The sequence below is a fragment of the Mus caroli genome, chromosome 3 (genome assembly GCF_900094665.2).
Source record: "Mus caroli chromosome 3, CAROLI_EIJ_v1.1, whole genome shotgun sequence".
Classification (NCBI taxonomy): Eukaryota; Metazoa; Chordata; class Mammalia; order Rodentia; family Muridae; genus Mus; species Mus caroli.
This window is the reverse complement of record NC_034572.1, coordinates 103,326,727-103,346,752: the sequence shown is the minus strand read 5'-3', so window position 1 is coordinate 103,346,752 and position 20,026 is coordinate 103,326,727. Positions and strand designations below refer to the sequence as shown.

At 42.1% G+C, this 20,026-nt stretch overlaps 1 protein-coding gene across 1 annotated transcript in view; it reads right to left on the bottom strand.

Moving 5' to 3' along the window:
• LOC110290938 (calcium-binding mitochondrial carrier protein SCaMC-1) overlaps positions 1 to 20,026 on the bottom strand; it is a 38,473-nt gene that overhangs the window by 3,385 nt on the left and 15,062 nt on the right. The window contains exons 3-9 of the mRNA XM_021157851.2: positions 15,666 to 15,753; positions 10,431 to 10,542; positions 8,172 to 8,330; positions 6,555 to 6,701; positions 5,697 to 5,804; positions 3,787 to 3,954; positions 1,596 to 1,746 (exon numbers count right to left, since the gene is read on the bottom strand). Coding sequence (XP_021013510.1) covers positions 1,596 to 1,746; positions 3,787 to 3,954; positions 5,697 to 5,804; positions 6,555 to 6,701; positions 8,172 to 8,330; positions 10,431 to 10,542; positions 15,666 to 15,753 — 933 coding nt within the window. The remainder of the gene's footprint in view (positions 1 to 1,595; positions 1,747 to 3,786; positions 3,955 to 5,696; positions 5,805 to 6,554; positions 6,702 to 8,171; positions 8,331 to 10,430; positions 10,543 to 15,665; positions 15,754 to 20,026) is intronic.

Sequence of the window (20,026 nt, the reverse complement as noted above, 5' to 3'; positions counted from 1 at the left end):
GAGAGAGAAATTGACCAATCAGAAGAGAGAGAAGTTAACCAATCAGATGAGAGAGAAAGTAACCAATCAGATGTAGGAATGCAAATGAGGTGGTAAGCATCAACCAAGCACAACACAATCCGGGTGTGAGACACGCCTCTCCTAGGCCTATATAAAGCAGCACCAGGGCTGGGCTCAGGGCTTTTTCGCCTCTACAATCAAGCTCTCCCAATAAACGTGTGCAGAAGGATCCTGTTGCAGTGTCATTCTTGCTGGTCGAGTTGGACGCGCGCAAGACCATATCTGGGTGAACAGACAGATGTCTGGAAACGTCACACAGCAGTATAGTGGGGGTCAGGAAACAGAGGTGGAGCTAAAACTGAAGCATGATATGATGGATAAAGACTTCAAAACCCCCTCGGAGAACTATGGGATTTATTCTGAAAAAAAATGGTTTTAGAGACACAAAATATTTGGGCCTTGATGAAAACTGGCAGATCTTGGCAGCTATGCTAGGCCAGGACTGGAGCTCATAGGAGGGGGAAACTCACTGGGCATCTGTTTAAATCCCTGAGTGGGTCTGAACTCCAGCTTGACTCTAGCTCAAATTCATAAACTTGTGGACATTCCTTAACTGTTCTTGCCTGTTAGTCATTTGCCAAATATGGATGATATTAGCATCAAGCTCCAAAAGTGGTCACTCCGGCTAACTGAGAGACTACACACATTTAGTTTGCTAGTTTGCAATCCTCTCTGCAGTCATGATTGCCTCTCAGATCCTCAAATACACCACTGCAGGCCTGTGTCCAGCTAGCTCCTGCACTGCAGCCCGAGGCTTCCACTGGGATTAGGCTAGAACTGGTGCCATGAGGAGTTTTAAAGGGCCATGTTCTGGTCGCACCCATGGCTTTTCCACTCCACAGTGACCGACTCATACCTGACTTGCTTCATTTTCTAACCCTAGCATCCATTCCATAGTATGTCTTGAAAAGAGTGTCTCTGAGTGACTGACTGGTTGAAAGAGGGATGGCTGCATTGGGAAGAAGGATAGGGTGGGGCCCAGGTGTCCAGTGTGTTTTCATAAGAGAAGTTACAGTAGATGAATATGACCAGGGAAAAAAAAGAGCAGAAAAGAAAGACAAAGAGTTCATGTTTCCACAGGGTGGGCAGCCAGAAACAGCAGGAAGACAGCAGTCAGTCAGGAAGTGGCAGGAGGGTAGGGGTATTCCAGCCTGGGAGCCAGCAGAGAGAATGTCACAGAGGGGAGGACTCAGTGCCAAGCCTGGGGTCTGAACAGCACTGACAAGCAGTCAGGCCACCACTCACTTCAAGAGTTTAGCAAATGCCAAATTCTTTATACATACTGCAGCTAATCTCTATTCATGGAAGTCAACACTGGAGAGGGGAGCGGGTTAGGGGGAGCTGAATAGGGGAGGGGGGAGTGTTAAGACCTGAGCACACTTAAAACAAGGGTTATTTCTGTAAAAGGAGTAACAATAACATACAGAGAGAGAGAGAGAGACAGGGAGAGACAGACAGACAGAGACAGAAAGAGACAGAGAGAGACAGAGAGATCCATGAAGTGTCACCATGGCCATCCTGGAACCCAAACTCACCTTGAGCCTGCATGCGAGTCCTCACCAAAGCCAGGGGGTAGCTGGCCAGCTGCCCACAGGTACTGGATAGAGCTCCACAGCTCAGCAGCACCATCACACCAGGGTTGACCGAGTCTTTGGCAAAGTTATCCAGCCAATAAGACTTCAAAAGCTGTGCCAGAAACAAAGAAGAAATCCATCAAAATGGCTCATTCAGCCACTGCATTAATGTGAACATCTCCAGGGCTGTTTCATGTAGTCAGTCAATTCTTTAAAAGTAAATTACTTTGAGCACAAAAAATATATGCTAAGACATTATATATTTGTAGTAGGTTGAATGAGAATGGCCCCCCTAGGCTCACAGGTTTGAAGACTTGGCCCCCAGTCAGTGGAATAGTCTGGGAGGAAGAATGTCACTGTAGGTGGGCTTTGAGGCTTACAAACCCACCCATTCCTAGTTAGCTCTCTCTGACTCTTACCACCCATTCCTAGTTAGCTCTCTCTGACTCTTACTTGTAGATAAGATCGTGAGCTCTCAGCTACTGCTCCAGCACCATGCCTGCCTGCCTGGCTGCTGCCATGCTCCCTGCCATGATGGTCATGAACTCACACTCTGAAAACGTAAGCCCCAAATAAACACTTTCTTATAAGTTGCCTCGGTTGTGGCATCTAATCAAAACAATAATTTAAAAATATAACCATTACTTTAACTTAACTATTTTTTTTTATTTGTTTGTTTGATAGTGTTACATTTCTCAGACAGAAGCCTTGTGGGTTGGGAGTTGTCAGGGTTTTATATTCAAAGTGCTAAATTTAAATAACAAAGGAACCCTCGCAAACAGTATATAGACAAAACTGTCTTTTGAATACAACGAAGAAATTAAGAGCTCTACAGACAAATAAAAGCTGAAAGAAAGTGCCACCACTAGACCTGTGAGAGATGACAAAAAGGCAACCTTTAGTCTCAAACAAAATGGCGACAGCAGCAGAAAACACAGAAAGTCCACGTGAGAGTGAATAAATAGAAAATGACAGCCTTATGATTATTGTAATGCGTGTATGTAAATAACTTTGAAATCTAGTATAGTTTTCAAAAATAAAAGGACGAGAACTCATTGTAAACCCATGTTAGAGGACACACTGTAAAAAGACACACTGCTTGTCATCAAAACAGGACAGGGGTACCCAGAGGTGTGAAGGAGTGGGGCCTTGTATATAATTGTAGTTGACTCGACACAAATTGTTAAAATATCGAGATTTTTATCTTGGAGGGATGCTGGCTTAGTAGGAGGCGTTTGGGAATGCCTCCTCTGTTCCTACTTTTTAAAATAAATTTCATATGAAAGGTTCACTACGGAGGATAAAGAATCAGCCGCAATCATTGACCACTGTTGCAGAACATCAACAGGCTTCAGAGTCGGTGTCTTTACACCAACACCATCCCAGTCACGGGGCCATGCCTTGAGCTACTGATGGTTAAACACCCAAAACATCACCAAGTAACACATATTTTTCAGCTCCATTATAATCTGCAGCAACCCCATCATATATAAGTGGCCTCTCATGGCCCAAACATTATTCTATGGCACATGATTTCTTATAGGATGGATTTATTATTGAACCAGGAAGAAGGATAGAGTATGAGGCATGAATGAACCTTGAAAGCGAGGTAAGTCAGACACACATAATATGTCCAACTCCACTGATGAAACACCTAAGATACATAAATTCATAGAGACTGGGGATAAATTAGAGGTTCTGAGGTTAAGGGGAAGGTGAGGTAGACAGTTATTGCATAATAGTTTCGGTTGCTGAAGAAGTGCTTTGGGAACTTACAATAGTGAAGGCTGCACACTAGAGCAACTATATTTAATGTTACTGAATTTCATAGGTTAAAAGGGAGTTTTCAGTTCTGTTTTCTCATAATCTCAAAAGTTAACAAAAGTCTTTAAATTGTGTGTTTTTAGTGGATGAAACTCCTGCCATGGGGATTGTATCTCAATAAAGCTGTTCAAAATAAAATGAAGTTATTATTTTATAAAAATGAGGACACAGAGCAGGGTGCTGGAAGGATCAGAGGACACACCTGCCCACAGACAGCCCAGCCCCCAACCATTTTCCTCCACTCTCCTGGCCTTGGCACGGTCAGAGACCATGGCAACCAGCTAGCCACCTACCCTGTACACTGAAGCGTGGCTGACCCCTCACTCACCTCGTACACAGCAAGATCAATGCCTGCGTAAGGAATGATGCCTAGTAAATTGGGAATGTAGCCTTTGTAAAAAGCCCCAAAGCCTTCGTGTTTCAAAATCTTCTTGGCACAACCGTATATTCCGGAGTATTGTCCAGTCTTGGCTACAGCTAGCCGGGTTTTCAAAACCTAGATCCCAAAGAATGCAGCACAATATCATTCTCATTTTACATCGAACAATTCAAAAATATTGATTTTATAAAGCACTAGCAGATTCTATCTCTCAAGAGAATGTGCAGTCTGCTGATAGATTCGGGTGTTACTTCCACTGAGAGGCTAACATTCGAGCCAAGGAGGGCCAATTATTTCATAGAGTCTGAAGGAGAGCTTTGCCAAGAAACAAAAAATAAATGTGGACCAGATAATCATTTTTTTGTCCTAATAAAATTAGCTGGCAAGGAAGGTGAATGCTGGCTTTGGGGACTCCAATGACTTCAGCCTGAAGCATAGGACGGAAGGTGGAGAGGTGGAAAGTTTTAGTTGAAATGAAGGGTGTGTGGCATCATCTCTAGAGACTCAGGGGTAGCTCAGTCTACAGAGCACGTATAGCACCAACATGAGGACTTGGGTTTGACTCGAAAAACCCACATAAGCAGCCAGGCCTGGGGATGGATGAGATCCCTGGGGAGGTAAGACAGGCGCATCTCCCAGCCAATCAACCAACACTGTACATTGAGCTTAGGCCAGTGAGAGACCCAGTCTCAAAAGCAAGGTAACCGTGTCTCATGATGAATGACATCTGGGTTGGCCTTTGGCCCTTACAGGCGTACGCACATGCATATGCATCCACACAAACATGTACATGCACAAATATACATACATACATACACACACATATACACACATGAACACATACACACACATGCACACATGCACACACATATGCACACATGCACGAACACACATCTATTGGCATGAGTATGGCAAAAAGAGTCAAGTTAAGGTTATATTTTGCTTTAGGTCTTAATCAGTTATTGGAAAATCCTAGTTGTATCCTTAAAATTATCCCCATCTACAGTGTTAATTTTGCTCTAAAGCCAGAGTTGGCCAACACTTTTTGCAAAGGCCAAGTAGTAACTGTTTCAGTCTTGGCGAGCCTCAAATGTGATGTCTGTCACATGTCCTTTGCTTTTCCTTTGCTTTCTCTCTTACTTCTTCAGGAGTAACAGCAGCGGAGCCTATCTATACACAGCAGTCCTCAGGTGGCCCTTGACCCATAGCCAGCCCATGATTTACTGGAATGACGTCTAGATGGTATTGCTGTCCTTCCATTACTGGGGTTAGGGGACAAAAGCTCCCTGGAGAGCAATGAGAGGAATATTCTGCATCAGCACTGTGACGGCCAGCCTCTGACATGTCCCCTGAGGGTCCTGTCTCTGGGGATGGATGCCCTGCTTTGCACAGCCCTCTCCCCACTGTGTATCCAGCAGGGTACAGTGAAAGTGACAGCGGACAGCAGTTTTCATCCCTCACAGTCTTTCTCTCTTCTCACTCATGGCGCTGACTATAAAGGAAACAAGCAACCATGCTGTGCTCATACACAGAGCATCTAGGAAGGCGTTCGTGGGAGAACGAGATTTCCAGCCAACAGCCAGTGGGGCCTGGCAGCAGCCACACGAGTGAGCCTTAAAGCAGACCCACCCCAGGCGTTAGCCTCTAGAGGACCGCAGCCTTGGCCGACACCCTGACAAGAGGTGGTTAAAAAAAAAAAAAAAAAAAAAAAACTGGAGCCAGAGAAACCTAGACTCCCAGTTGCCAAACTGTGAGATGGTAAAGGCTTGTTTAAACTATGCAGTGTGGGTTAACTTAGTCCACAAGTTCAGCTAGCCAGTTCCGATGCCACCAAGCAGTCAGCCCAAGATGGCACTTACCTCCATGGGGTAAATAAACGTCTGAGCAGTTGCTCCAGCCATGGAACCAGAGATAAACCTCTCAAAGGTCCCTAACTTTTGTCCCTCCTCGGTAAGCAACTTCTTGTACTGTAAAAAGGAAGGAAGGAAGGAAGGAAGGAAGGAAGGAAGGAAGGAAGGGAGGAAGGGAGGGAGGGAGGGAGGGAGGGAGGGAGGGAGGGAGGGAGGAAGTTGAAAGTGCATATTAATATCTACTATAAGGTAATTGTGCCCCTCCCAAATTCTTACGTTAAATCCTAACCACCATTGCTATGATATTAGGAGATGCAGTCTTTGGAAACAATTATGCTTAGAAGAGATTCTGAGGCCTCAGGATAGAGCTAGCATCCTTATCGGAAGGTACGTACGCCCTGCTTACACTCTGCCAAGCTATGCATCCAGGCCGTATGACTGTAGAGCAAGAAGCCAGGAAGAGGGTCTCCCCTGCCTGGACCCTTGATCTGACTCTTCTTAAGCTTGAGAGCTGTGAGATAGAAATTTCAATTGTTTAAACCACACCTTCGGTGGTATTTTGTGGTGGCAAACCACAAAGCAGATCCTAGGAATCAGTTCGTTTACGGTGGGATGAGATGCCTTGAGATGTACCCTCTACCTTCAGTCCTAGCAGAAAAGTCAGGCTTACGCTGACTGCCTCCCTCTATAAATGGTATTAGGGCATCCAAAATCAGAGAATTCAGCTGTGTGGAGTCGCAGAGTTTATCTAATTCTAGGCTCCCATAAGGAATTTCCTTGTGAGGTATTAGGCATGAAGGCACTGCATTTACTGAGTTAGTCAGCTAGCTCCTTTTGTTAGTCATTTCCACGGATGATAACAATTACCTGTTCATAAGCCCAGAACTTCACAGCTGTCTCGGGAGCTATTTTAATGACATTGGTGCCATTTCCTCTCCAAAGGGAACGGATTCCTCCTTCCTTTACCATCTGCCGGAAGCCTCCAAATATATTCATTGATTTGGAACCATGAACCTAAAGGTAAAAGCAAAGAGCCATGGGATACTACCGCGCTGCCACATGTCAACACCAGGAAAGGAAGGCGTTAGGGCTGCACAGGGCATAGACAAAAGCAGCCTGCTCTTGGAACTTCCCTGGATTCCGCTCCTGTGCTTCCTATCCTTGGCTGATTTGAATCTTTATTTCTTCCTGGTAATCAACCAAGACCATGAGTCTGTGTTTTTATAAGGCCATCTAGTGAAGTATTAAACCTGAAAGGAAACTTTGGAAAGGCCTGCAGGTGTGTGGAAATTACAATCCTAACAGATCCATTTTGTTTTAAATAATAAACTTCATGATAACATATGACAAGGGAAAATGCATGCTTTCTCTATGTCAGGTTACTAAAGAAAACAGCCTCTATCAAACCTCTCCCATTCTCTATAAAGAGCTAGATCTGTAAACACATTTTTGAATTGGATACATGATGAACGAATGGTAGCTTAAAGTACTGTCAGAAATATTTTGTTCAAACAATTTAAAAATAAAAAGAAGTGTTGCCTGTAGCTATGATAAGTACAGCTTTAAAAACATTTTAAGGAACTGTAGGACGGCCCTGGGGACGCAGGTTTGGTTCCCACCACACACACACACACACACACACACACACACATACACACACGGCATCTGTAACTCCAGTGTCAGAGGCTCCATGGGCATTGCATGCATAGGGTGCACATAAGCACATCTGGGCAGAATACACACATCTGAGCAGAATGCCCATACACATAAAATAAAAACTTCCTTAGGCAGCCACTATGTTCTTCTAGGACATATGCCAGTGCTTATATAAGCTAAACTTCGGAGCCATCCTTGTTAGACACTCTGCCCATTGTGGAATGGAGGAAACATGAGATCTTAGAGGGCACATGCAGTTTAGGAACCAAGGCACTGGCTGTTAAGCTCTATCGTGCTTCATCTCCTCTTTTTCATCAAGGAAATGTTAATTTTACACCCTCAGTTTCCTCATATGCAAAATGAAGCCGAACCACCTGCTTTTCAGGCTGCTGTGAATATTAAATGGGTCCCTGTCCCTGCACAAATGGATAACCTTTCCTTTCTCTTCTCTCTTCGTGGCCAGCCTAATGACTGTAAGTAGCCAAGTCTGTCTAGAAACCCAGGTCCTTTCTGCTAACCTTAGATCTAGAATCACTTTTGAAATTACAATCTTGTCACCAAGACTCTAGACTTGAGAAATCCTCTGCTTTCTCAAGTCATAAGATGAAAGAAAACATAAGTAATTTAATGAGAACCCTATAATAGCAGTGAAGGGCTTTTAATTAAACATTTAAGTCATGGAATACCAAAGACTAATATTTCATTACATACAAGTACTAATGACTTACGGTTTAGTGGGACAGCACCAAATACATTAGCCTAATCTGAGGGGTAATGGTAGAATAACATTTTCTAAGATATAAAGGGGACATAAGGCGCGCTGCTCACCTGCATCATGACCTTGAGGCGATCCAAAGGAGCAGTGCTCGTTCTAGAGACAGCTCCCGCCACACCTCCTGCCAGGAGCTGCCTCCACCACTGTCCTGATTTTTTCTCATCTTCTGTGAATTCATCCGGAATAGTTAAACTATCCCCTATGTCAATTCCCTGGTGGAATGGAAAGAGATCCCACAGTTCTTCAGTCTTAAACAGATAAGCCTAGAACTTTCTTTTTGTGTTGGAGCTGTTACTGTTAGGAGCGAGTTTCTTCCTTGGGATTGACAACGAGCCACGCTGAGCCCACATCAGCAAGAGTCGGATCACACTGAACACAACACAGAATCATCATCGCATAAGACTGGGAACCGTCAGGTGCAAAGCCCCTGGACCACGGTCACGGCTTTCTCCTTTTGCCAAGTTGGGTGACTTATTGAAAGGGTGAAGTTTACCGCATTTAGTGAATCCTGGCCAGTCCTTTCACAATGCTAGAAACCCACACGGTTTGTGACAACTTTGACAAACTACTTAGCCAGTACCTCAGACACTGTCATAGCAATTATGCCCCACTGCACTCTGTGCCATGAGTTATATATATAAATGTAAATATGTAAATTTAAAAGTTAAAGCATGTACGTCAGTAGCCCTATACTCATCTTCTACATAGTTTGAGAACAGTTTTATCATTATAATAATTGTTTTTGCAACTTAATTATTTAAATGCTGTGGTGGGTATAACTAGGTCATAGAGCACTTTCCTAACATGTTCCAGACCCTAGCACCACACACATAAAATGACCTTGGCATAAACTTTATGGGCAAGAATGAAAGGTAATAAACCAAGCTGGTAGTAACTCTCTCTTCTTCCATTTGTTCCCAATAAAATGAATTTATGATTATAACATCAAATGTTGACTATCCCCAAAGATATAATACAAAGTTCACAGTATAAAATGTATAGTCATAATTGATTTTATGATGTTCTGTGTAAACTTAGACATTGTTACTAGTGACAGTGTGAACCCTCAGCGTATTGAGTGGGAGTCAAAGATACTTCTCTCCAAGTATAGAAGACAAATCCACAGGTTGAGGGGTGGGAGAGCCTGCAAAAGGTCCCCAGGGGCTTCAAGAAACAAACTGTGTGACAAACTTAATTTATACTTAATTTATACTTAATTTATACTTATTTATGCTTAATTTATATTTTGCCAGAATGCTAATGAAAGAATCACAATAAAAATTTTGTGAAGTATAAACTGGCAGGAAATGCCAACCATATGAGTCAAAGTTATTCCCTCGCATTCAGTGAGTAATGCAATACCTTATGACAGCAATAAATCAAGGCAGCCTAAATAAGCAAAGGTTCAGGGACCCGAGGCCATAACATCTTTAGCTATCTGGAAGCACAGGAATGATTTTAGTAATGTGTGTCATCTGACTACCAGACTCCCCCATAGCAGAAGCAGCACATGCTAATGAGAGCCAGACAGCTTGTTCATCAAGATAGGACTTCCTCCAAGTTTTGAGAAAAGCTGTATTTATACTACCGTGGGGGGGGGAGCTTTAAAGATATTCTATAAATCTGTGCCTAACAGAATAAACAGAACTGTAGAAATCAAATAGATCCTGGTACTCTCTTGAGACTTGGCCACCCTGCCCAGGGTGTTTTGATGCTCTTGGGTGGTAACTACTGTGAACCAGAGTTCCATTAAGGATAAGCGACTGTGAAGACTAACAGCCTGATCAGAACTTCAGTGATGTGGAAAGCTTGCAATGCTGCAAGTCTAGAGCCAACCTATCTTAACTGTCTCCATTCCCCTTAATATGTATTTACTGCCCACCTCTGTGTGTAGCCTAACATCCTTGTGGCTATTACATAAACCCTTTGGGAGAAATGAATGACCCCTAGATTCCACCAACACAAGGGCTAAGAGCATCATCACACAGCATCTGAGGTCCATAGTAGAAATTTCCCTACTTTGCTGTAAGCCATCTATCTGATGTTTCTACCAATGTATTTGAAAAGTGTCCTGAGTTATGATTTTGCTTGCCCTGTTACTATTTAAAACAAAACAAAACAAAACAAAACAAAACCTCATGGAACTATTTCCATGTTGGGACATTGAATTTAGGGCAACCTGAATCTATGTTACCAGGCTAGGGTCCCTCATTTCAAAACAGAATAAATTCTGTTTGTCTCCCTTGAGGTGTGTTTCCTGCATCAGCACTATGCCTGTGGCTTAGAGCTACAGATCTACAAAGCAGACTTACAGTAGAGTGTTTCCAGAAACGAATAATTTCCTCAATGTCTGTCACAGGGTTAAATAAAAAGTAATCCCTCCATTCATTCCAGTCCACGGTCATCGTCCCATCAGAGTCGATGCTGAAAGTTTAAACAGATGATTAAAGAACAAGATAAATGAATGATAAACTCGCAGAGCCAACATTATTGCCTACGTTACAGAATGAACTTCTGCTTTCCAACTTAACACTCGTACTGAACTCAAAAAAAAAAAAAAAAAAAAAAACCCTTGGCAGGTTTAAGAGGTTCAGTGACAGGGCATTTGGTTAGCGGGCATGTAGGCCCTGGATTCCATCTTCAAGAAAAATATACTACTTGCAATTATACATTGCTGGAAATAGAATCTATGGATTATGGTCTTTTCCAGTCATTTTCACTATTTGGAGAAAAGTAGATCCAAATACTTCAGAGAGAGCCCACTGCAGATTGCCTTTAGCGTTCTGTCAAACTCAAAGTCACTAGGCTGAAGGACACAGAAATTGGACAACGAAATGTTGAGAGGTGCAAATGAATGGGCTCAGGGTCCTTTTCCCCTCGTCATCAGTGCAGGATTATTGCTTAACACCCTATGCTTGCAACATTTGGGTATAATTTTGAAATAGATTCAAAATACACTATCAATTTTCTACTCCAATTTTTAGCAATGAAAGAAAATTAGCATACTGAGCATGGTGGCACCTATCTTTAATCCCAGCACTTGGGAGGCAGAGGCAAGTGGATCTCTGAGTTTAAGACTAGCCTGGTCTACAGAGTGAGTTCCAGTACAGCCAGGGTTACAGAGAAACCCTGTCTCAAAAAAAAAAAAAGATAGATAGATAGATAGATAGATAGATAGATAGATAGATAGATAGAGATAGAAAATTAGCAGTGAATCTAAAGAATTTAATTCTAAATGACTGATGTTTTGAGTTTTGAGAAATCTGCATTTTCAATTCTAAGCATATCATGCTGTCATCTTACAGGTATAAGTGGTAACAAACTCTGGGGCGTTGTTGTTGTTGTCGCTGTTTTAATAAGCTTCATGACAGAAAGCCCATTCTATGAGATTTTCCTATAGACAATGACAAGTCATACTAAACATGCTCAAGGAGCTTGGTTAGGTATTGAGTTAAAGCGTCTGGGGAAAACTCTTTTGGTGTTTCCTCATAGTTTGCTCGATAATTTATATGACAGTGACACACGCAGGTGGCATACAAAAATGCAATTTTCAGAGACTTATTATTGTGTTTTCCCTGCTGTTTTCTGCTTTGATGTGCTTATGTATAGAATTATAGTTCAGCCTTTACTTGTCCCAAAGCAAAGGTGTCAAAACGCTCTGCATCTGCTGAGAACCCTGCTTGCTGCTTGTGTTTAAAATGCATTCTGGGTTGCAATATTAGCAGCTTTGATTTCATCAGTTTTTTCTGTTTCTTGTGCAATGATTTAGCATCTCACCCCAACTTCTCTTTCATGAGCATGCTCTAATAGGCAAATGCCACCTGAGAAACCTCCCACAACTTTACTGTTTTCCAGTCAAAAATCTGCCCGAGTTTCTGCTCTAAGCCATGTCATGGGGAAGCATGTGTCCACCTAGGTGTTTTGTTATGCGGCACACAACCTGGCTGGTAATGCACTTGGATCCTTTGTAGAGCTCAGAACTAGAATTTGCTTTATTCCTAATGCTGTTAAAGGAAATAAAAGAAAACGATTCTGGCCTTAAACAAGACAGGGGGGAACCCATTCTCTATCAATCTAAGGGTTTGTCAATCTTTGCTTTTTCAAAGAACTAACTCTTTGTTTCATTATGACACAAAAATTCTCAATAGAATATTTACACGTAAACCTAAGACAATTACACATTGAAAAGATTATGCACCGTGATCAGGTCAGTTTCATTCCAAGGATGTAAGAAACAGGGACTGGAGTCAGAGCACTAGCTACTCTTCCAGAGGATCTGGGTTCAATACGCCACCTACATTGTGGGGCAAGTGGACCATGCCACCAGACAGAAGAACTGGTAAGACTGAGCCAGCCTAAACCCTGGCATGTATCAGAATTGAGAACAGTAGGCGTGAGGCCAGCTCCCTGCCAACCTAGCTGATGAGGAACACACGGAACCACAGCATCCCACTGAGAGGACTATGACAACCAGTCACTGTAGCAAATAAACCTGGAGTTCTCCATGCTAATGAGGCACCAAGTGCTTAGCCAGCGAGTTTCCCTTCCTGGGCATTCCTTCCCACAAAAGATGCTTAATCCCTGGTTCACCCTGAGTAAAGTGTATGGCTTCACATCCACCATCAAATAGAGCAATTTGGGCAAGCAAAGACCCTCTTCTTCATCAAGGATGGGGTGGGGGAGGTCATAAGGAGCCTCGTCTATATTTCCCGGAGAAGTCCTTCTCTCTTCCGGCCCCAGTCCCTCCGTACTTTCTGCACTCAGTCAGAACCAAACCCGATTCTACCCTGGTCCTGGGCTCAGCTATCCCCTTCCTGCCTGGCACACCCCTGACCCCGTTCCCAACTCCCTGAGGTGCCCAACAGCATCTAGGTACCGGACCTGGGGAGCCACGGCATTCATCCCAGATCCTTCTCTTTCTCATCGGGTAAAACACGGGCTGAAACCCCTCTCGCAGACTGTGTTCTCACAAACTGTGTTTGCAGGCAGGCGCTCAAGCAGCCCAGCTGCAAGCCAAACACACAGTCCGATACTACACGGTAGCTTTGACTGTCTGTAACTGCAGTTCCAAAGGATATGACGCCCTGTTCTCACCTCTATGGGTACTGCATGCACATGGTACACACACACACACACACACACACACACACACACACACACCAGCCCAACATTCATACGCATAAAATATTTAAATGGCTCAACATATACAAGCCAATAACGTAAATATAGCACATAGTAGAGTCAAGGACAGAAGTCATATGATTGTCTCAATAGATGCAAGAAAAACATTTGACAAAATTTTACACCTCTCTAGGATAAAAGTCCTGAAAAGCTAGGAGCAGAAGGATCATCGCTCAACATAATAAAAAGCTACCTGTGACAAACCTACAGATGACTTTAATTGAATGGGGTAAAATGAAAGAATTACCTCTAAGATCAAGAAAGGGCTAAGGTGTTCAGTGTTTCCACTAGTTAGTATAGTGTCTGAAGCTTTAGCAAGAGTAGTAAGGCAAGGAATCAAAGACATACAAATAAGAAGGGAACAAGTTAAATTACCCTTTTTTCCAGATAATAATATGATCCCATATTTAAAAGACCCTAAAGATTCTACCAGAAAATACTTGGATCTCGTTACACTCTGTAGAGTAGTGAAGGAGAAGAGTGACAGATAGAATCCAGCAGCTTTTCTATATACCAATAACAAACATTGTAAGAAGAGAACAACCCCTTTCCCAATAGCTGGGAGGCAGGGGGGTTGGGGATAGAAATACTGCAAACAAACCTAGCCAAGAAAGTGAAAAGTCTTCTCGACAAACACTTCATGCAAAAAATACTGAAGAGAAAGGGAAGGCACTAACAGATGGAAAGAGCTTCGTGCTCGTGGACTGACAGGATCACTATTGTTCAAATCACCATGTGACTAGAAACAATCTACACATTCAATTTAATCCCTAGTAAAATTCTAATGGCATTCCTCACAGAACGTAAAGAAACAATTTTAAAATTCATATAAAAGCACAGAAGACCCTAAATAGCTAAACCAATTCTGAGCTAAAAAGAATAAGACTGGAGGTGCCACCCTAACCTGATGCTAAATTATGCTACAAAGCAACAGCAACAACAGTAGCACAGTACCAAGACCAAACAGACACTTAGATCAAGAGATTAGAGCAAAGTGCCCGGCCACAAACACCTGATTCTCCTCAACAGACAGCCTCTTCATCAAAATGAATAAATGAGAAAAAATGTAATCAAACACCAGAAAACCCACAAATAATCTAATGGCCAAATGAGTTAGATAGTTCTCAAGAAAAGATTCATAAAAGGGCAGAAAATACATGGAAAACGTTCAACAATCCTCAACCATCAGAGAAATGTAAATTAAAATCATTTTGACCTAGCTTTACCCTGTTGATGAGAATGTAATCATGCAGCCACTATGGAAGTCACCATGGAGAGTCCTCAGAAAACTAACCCTAGAGCTGGCATGGCATCCTACCATTGCACTTCTGGGAAAGTACCCAAGGACCCTAAAGCACACCTCACAGGCACTTCTCATCTGTGTTCATGGCTGCACGGCTCACAATAGTCAAGACATGGAAGCAGCCTAGATGTTTATCAACAGATGAAGGAGAAAATAGACACACACACAAACACACACACACACACACACACACACATACACAAACACATCAGAGAATTGACCTCTATAAAGAAGAAAGAAATTATGTCATTTGCAGGGAAATGGATGGAACTGGAGATAATCATAATAAGAAAAACAAATATTACATGTTTTCTCTTATGCAGGATCAAGATCATTTTTAAAGATGAAACTAGAAGGGGAACTTTTTGAGTGAAGGAGGCCCTCAGATGGGAAGCAAGATGAGAGTTTGATGGAGAGGTGAATGTGACTGTGGAACATTCCAGAAAATTGTCATAGTGAACCTCGTTACCTTAGAGAGTTAACAGGTGCTAGTACTTGATTTAAAACAAGGGAGAAAATAAGTTGATTTAAAAAGTAACAGCCAGGGGCTGGAGAGAAAAATCAGAGACTAAAAACACCAAGTACTCTTGCAGGGGACCTGAGTTCGGGTCGCAGCACGTATATGGTGGTTCACAGCCATCTGTAACTCCAGTTCCAGGGGACCTAACACCCCTTCTGTTTCACAGACACCAAGCATGGAGATGAAGCAGGGACATAGATGCACACAAAACACCCATTACACAAAATAGATAAAGTAAATGTTTGAAGTAACACTGAGCCCCTATCTCTAGACATGATGTACTGCTGTCCTAGTGCCCCTAAGGACTCTTGACAAAGAGCTGGCCCAGCTTGAGCATCCCTCTCCCATCCCTGCACTGTGGATAGCTTGTGTCCATGTAGACCCAGAAGGTAATAAAGGAAGGAAGGAACCATAGTAGGCAGGAGCAATGAGGTGTGCTGAAACAGAGGGAGGCATTTTAAAGAGACACTTAGAAACCACCATTGAAAACAAGATAGTACAGTAAAATTCAAAAGTAGTTTGTCCGTTTGATGAAGGGCTTACCTTTGAAGAATCAGCTCTGCTTGCTTTTCAGAAATATGTAAACCCAGCATCTGGAGAGACTGGACAATTTCGGAAGGCTCGATTTTCCCTTCGGACAATGAAAACAGCATAAGGTCAGGCTCAGAGTCTGAGAATACTTCTGAATGATTAAGGTGAAGCTGAGCACTTAGGGAAGCCAGCGATTTGCTTCAATGCATGTTGCAGCTTAATATCAAAATGTCACAATTCCTTAAACAAATATACACATATTGTTTGATTCGGTAATCATAAAGCATAGGGGATATACAAGCGATATTCCTCCACATAGGAGGCCAAAAACTCCCTGACCTTCCTAAGTGGCGAGCATAAGAAGCAGCATGAGAGAGCTCTAAATTTTCCAACTAGGGACTGCTCATTTAAAAATGGCAACCTTGACTTGAAACAGAGACCTTTCTTAACCAAGTCTGGGAAAATACGATGACATTGGCTCCAACTTGGATGGCTGACCTGGAGTTCTTCTGTCTCATAGATTCCTCTTATTAGTGAACTAAATGTGGATTAATATTAAAAGAAAACAAAAAATACATTCCTATGTAATGAAATAAATAAATAAAAATACTCATATCCACATCTTCCTAAGTAAAGGGCCATTTACTAGGCATGGAGTTGTGTGTCCAGGTGAAAGGGAGCAAGAAGTGAAGAAATTGAGCCAAAGAGAACAGGATTCTCTAAGAAATCTGGCAGTAAAAATACACAGTGACAGCAGAGAAACATAATACAAGGAAAATCTGAACACACAGCAGAGGGGACAAATCAGGAGAAAAGGAGAGAAGGAAAACAGAAAGCACACCATAAACGCAAGCACCCCTGCTCTTCCCTCAAGTGGTTCACATCCTGGAGAAGGAGGACATGGAGCAGGAGCAGAGAAGGCTGGAGGAGGGGAAGAGGATGAGGGAGGCACAGGAGGGATGGGGAACTGAGGGTGGGCGGACAGGTTGGGGGTGAAACCTTACTCAGAGTAAGAGGCTCCACTCAGAGCAGTGTGGACAGCAAGTTTTGTTGGGTGGGGGGCACTATACAAAGGACAAGAGAAAGCGAAGATGTCCTTTGAGAGAGGAACCTAAAAAAAAAAAAGATGGTGTGGGGAGATAGGAAAATAGCAGGGAATCTGGAGAACAGGGTGGGCAGAGGTGTTGTCCTCAGCAGTGAAGAGCTTTGAATTCCTCCCAGCATTCTCCTGGGCCACACTCAAAGACTTAGTCCTGTATGGGGAACATCTTCTAAGGAAAAAATTTACACCAAAGATGTACAAAGATGCGAAATGCATGAAACAAAATGGATCTTGAAAAAGAACATTGTTTACAGTCTGGGAGCTAAAACAAAGCAGAATGTCACCTTATGTTTTAAGAATAAAGAATGTTGAGGAGTTCTGACACAACCAGGATCACAGGAAGGATAGGCTCCAGTCAGATATAGTGAGGGAAGGTAGCACTAGAGATAACTAGATGGTGGGAGGCAAGCATAAGAAGAACATAAGCAACAGAAATAAAGGTTACTTGAAATCATCAGAACCCAGTTCTCCCACCATAGCAAGTCTTGGGTACACCATCACACCAGAAAAGCAAGATTTGAATCTAAAATCACTTCTCATGATGATGATAGGAGGACATCATCATGAGAAGTCCTTTAAGAAGGACATAAATAATTTCCTTAAAGAAATACAGGAGAACACAGGTAAACAACCAGAAACCTTTAAGAGGAAATACAAAAATCCCTTAAAGAGTTACAGGAAAACACAATCAAACAGGCAAAAGAAATGAACAAAACCATCCAAGATCTAAAAATGGAAGTAGAAACAATAAAGAAATCACAAAGGGAGACAACTCTGGAGATATAAACCCTAGGAAAGAGATCAGGAGTCACAGATGAGAGGATCAGGTGCAGAAGATTCCATAGAAAACATGGACACAACAATCAAAGAAAATGCAAAATCCAAAATGATCCTAACTTAAAACATCCAGGAAACCCAGGACACAATGAGAACACCAAACCTAAGGATAATAGGTGTAGATGAGAATGAAGATTTTCAACTTAAAGGGCCCGTAAATATCTTCAACAAAATTATAGAAGAAAACTTCCCTAACCTAAAGAAAGAGATGCCCATGAACATACAAGAAGCCTACAGAATTCCAAATAAACTAAACCAGAAAAGAAACTCCTCCCATTATATAATAATCAAGACACCAAATGCACTAAACAAAGAAAGAATATTAAAAGCAGTAAAGGAAAAAGGTCAAGTAACATATAAAGGCAGATCTATCAGAATTTTACCAGACTTCTCACCAGAGACTATGAAAGCCAGAAAATCCTGGGCAGGTGTAATACAAACGCAAAGAGAACACAAATGTCAGCCCAGGCTATTATACCCAGCAAAACTCTCAACTACCATAGATGGAGAAACCAAGATATTTCATGACAAAACTAAATTTACACAATATTTTTCCATAAATCCAGCCCTACAAAGGATAATACACCAACTCAAAGAGGGAAATTACACACTAGAAAAAAACAAGAAATCTTTCAACACATCTTTCAACAAACCCAAAAGAAGATAGCCACACAAGCATAATTCCACCTCTAACAACAAAAATAACAGGAAGTAACAATCACTTTTCCTTAATATCTCTTAACATCAATGGACTCAATTCCCCAATAAAAAGACGTAGACTAACAGACTGGATAAACAGGACTCAGCATTTTGCTGCATACAGGAAATGCACCTCAGTATCAAAGACAAACACTACCTCAGAGTAAAAGAATGGAAAAGAATTTTCCAAGAAAATAGTCTCAAGAAACAAGCTGGAGTAGCCATTCTTTTTTTTTTTCTTAATTTTTTTTAATTAGGTATTTTCTTCATTTACATTTCCAATGCTATCCCAAAAGTCCCCCAAAACCCTCCCCCCAACACTCCCCAACTACCCACCCACTCCCACTTCTTGGCCCTGGTGTTCCCCCGTACTGAGGCATATAAAGTTTGCAAGACCAAGGGGTCTCTCTTCCCAATGATGGCCAACTAAGCCATCTTCTGATACATATGCCGCTAGAGACACAAGCTCCAGGGGTACTGGTTAGTTCATAATGTTGTTCCACCTATAGGGTTGCAGACCCCTTTAGCTCCTTGGGTATTTTCTCTAGCTCCTCCACTGGGGGCCCTGTGTTCCATCCAATAGCTGACTGTGAACATCTACTTCTGATACAATTTGCAAAACACATGAAACTCAAGAAGAACAAAGACCAAAGTGTGGACACTTTGCCCCTTCTTAGAATTGGGAAAAAAAACACCCATGAAAGGAGTTACAGAGACAAAGTTTGGAGCTGAGACGAAAAGATGGACCATCTAGAGACTGCCATACCCGGGGATCCATCCCATAATCAGCCTCCAAACGTTGACACCTTTGCATATACCAGCAAGATTTTGCTGAAAGGACCCTGATATAGCTGTCTCTTGTCAGGCCAGGCCGGGGCCTAGCAAACACAGAAGTGGATGGAGTAGCCATTCTAATATCAAATAAAATAAACTTTCAACCAAAAGTTATCAAAAAAAAAAAAAAAGATAAGGAAGGACACTTCATATACTGGTCAAAGAAAAAATCTACCAAGATGAACTTTCAATTCTGGACATCTATGCTCCAAATGCAAGGGCACCCACATTCATAAAAGAAACTTTACTAAAGCTCAAAGCAGACATCAGACCCCACACAATAATAGTGGGAGACTTCAACACCCCACTCTCATCAACGTACAGATCATGGAAACAGAAACTAAACAAAGACACAGTGAAACTAACAGAAGTTATGAACCAAATGGATTTAACAGCTTTTTCTAGAACATTTCATCCTAAAGCAAAAGAATATACCTTCTTCTCAGCACCTCATGATACCTTCTCCAAAACTGACTATATAATTGGTCACCAAACAGGCCTCAACAGATACAAGAAGAATGAAATAATCCCATATACCCTATCAGATCACCACGGACTAAGGCTGGTCTTAAATACCAACAAAACAACAGAAAGCACACATACACATGGAAGCTGAACAATGCTCTACTCAATGATAACTTGGTCAAGGAAGAAATAAAGAAAAAATTTAAAGGCTTTTTAGAATTTAATGAAAACGAAGACACATCGTACCAAAACTTATGGAACAGAATAAAAACAGTGGTAAGAGGAAAACTCATAGTTCTAAGTGCCTCCAAAAAGAAACTGGAGAGAGCTTGCACTAGCAGCTTGACAGTACACCTGAAAGCTCTAGAACAAAAAGAAGCAAATACATCCTAGAGGAGTAGATGACAGGAAATAATCAAACTCAGGGCTGAAATAA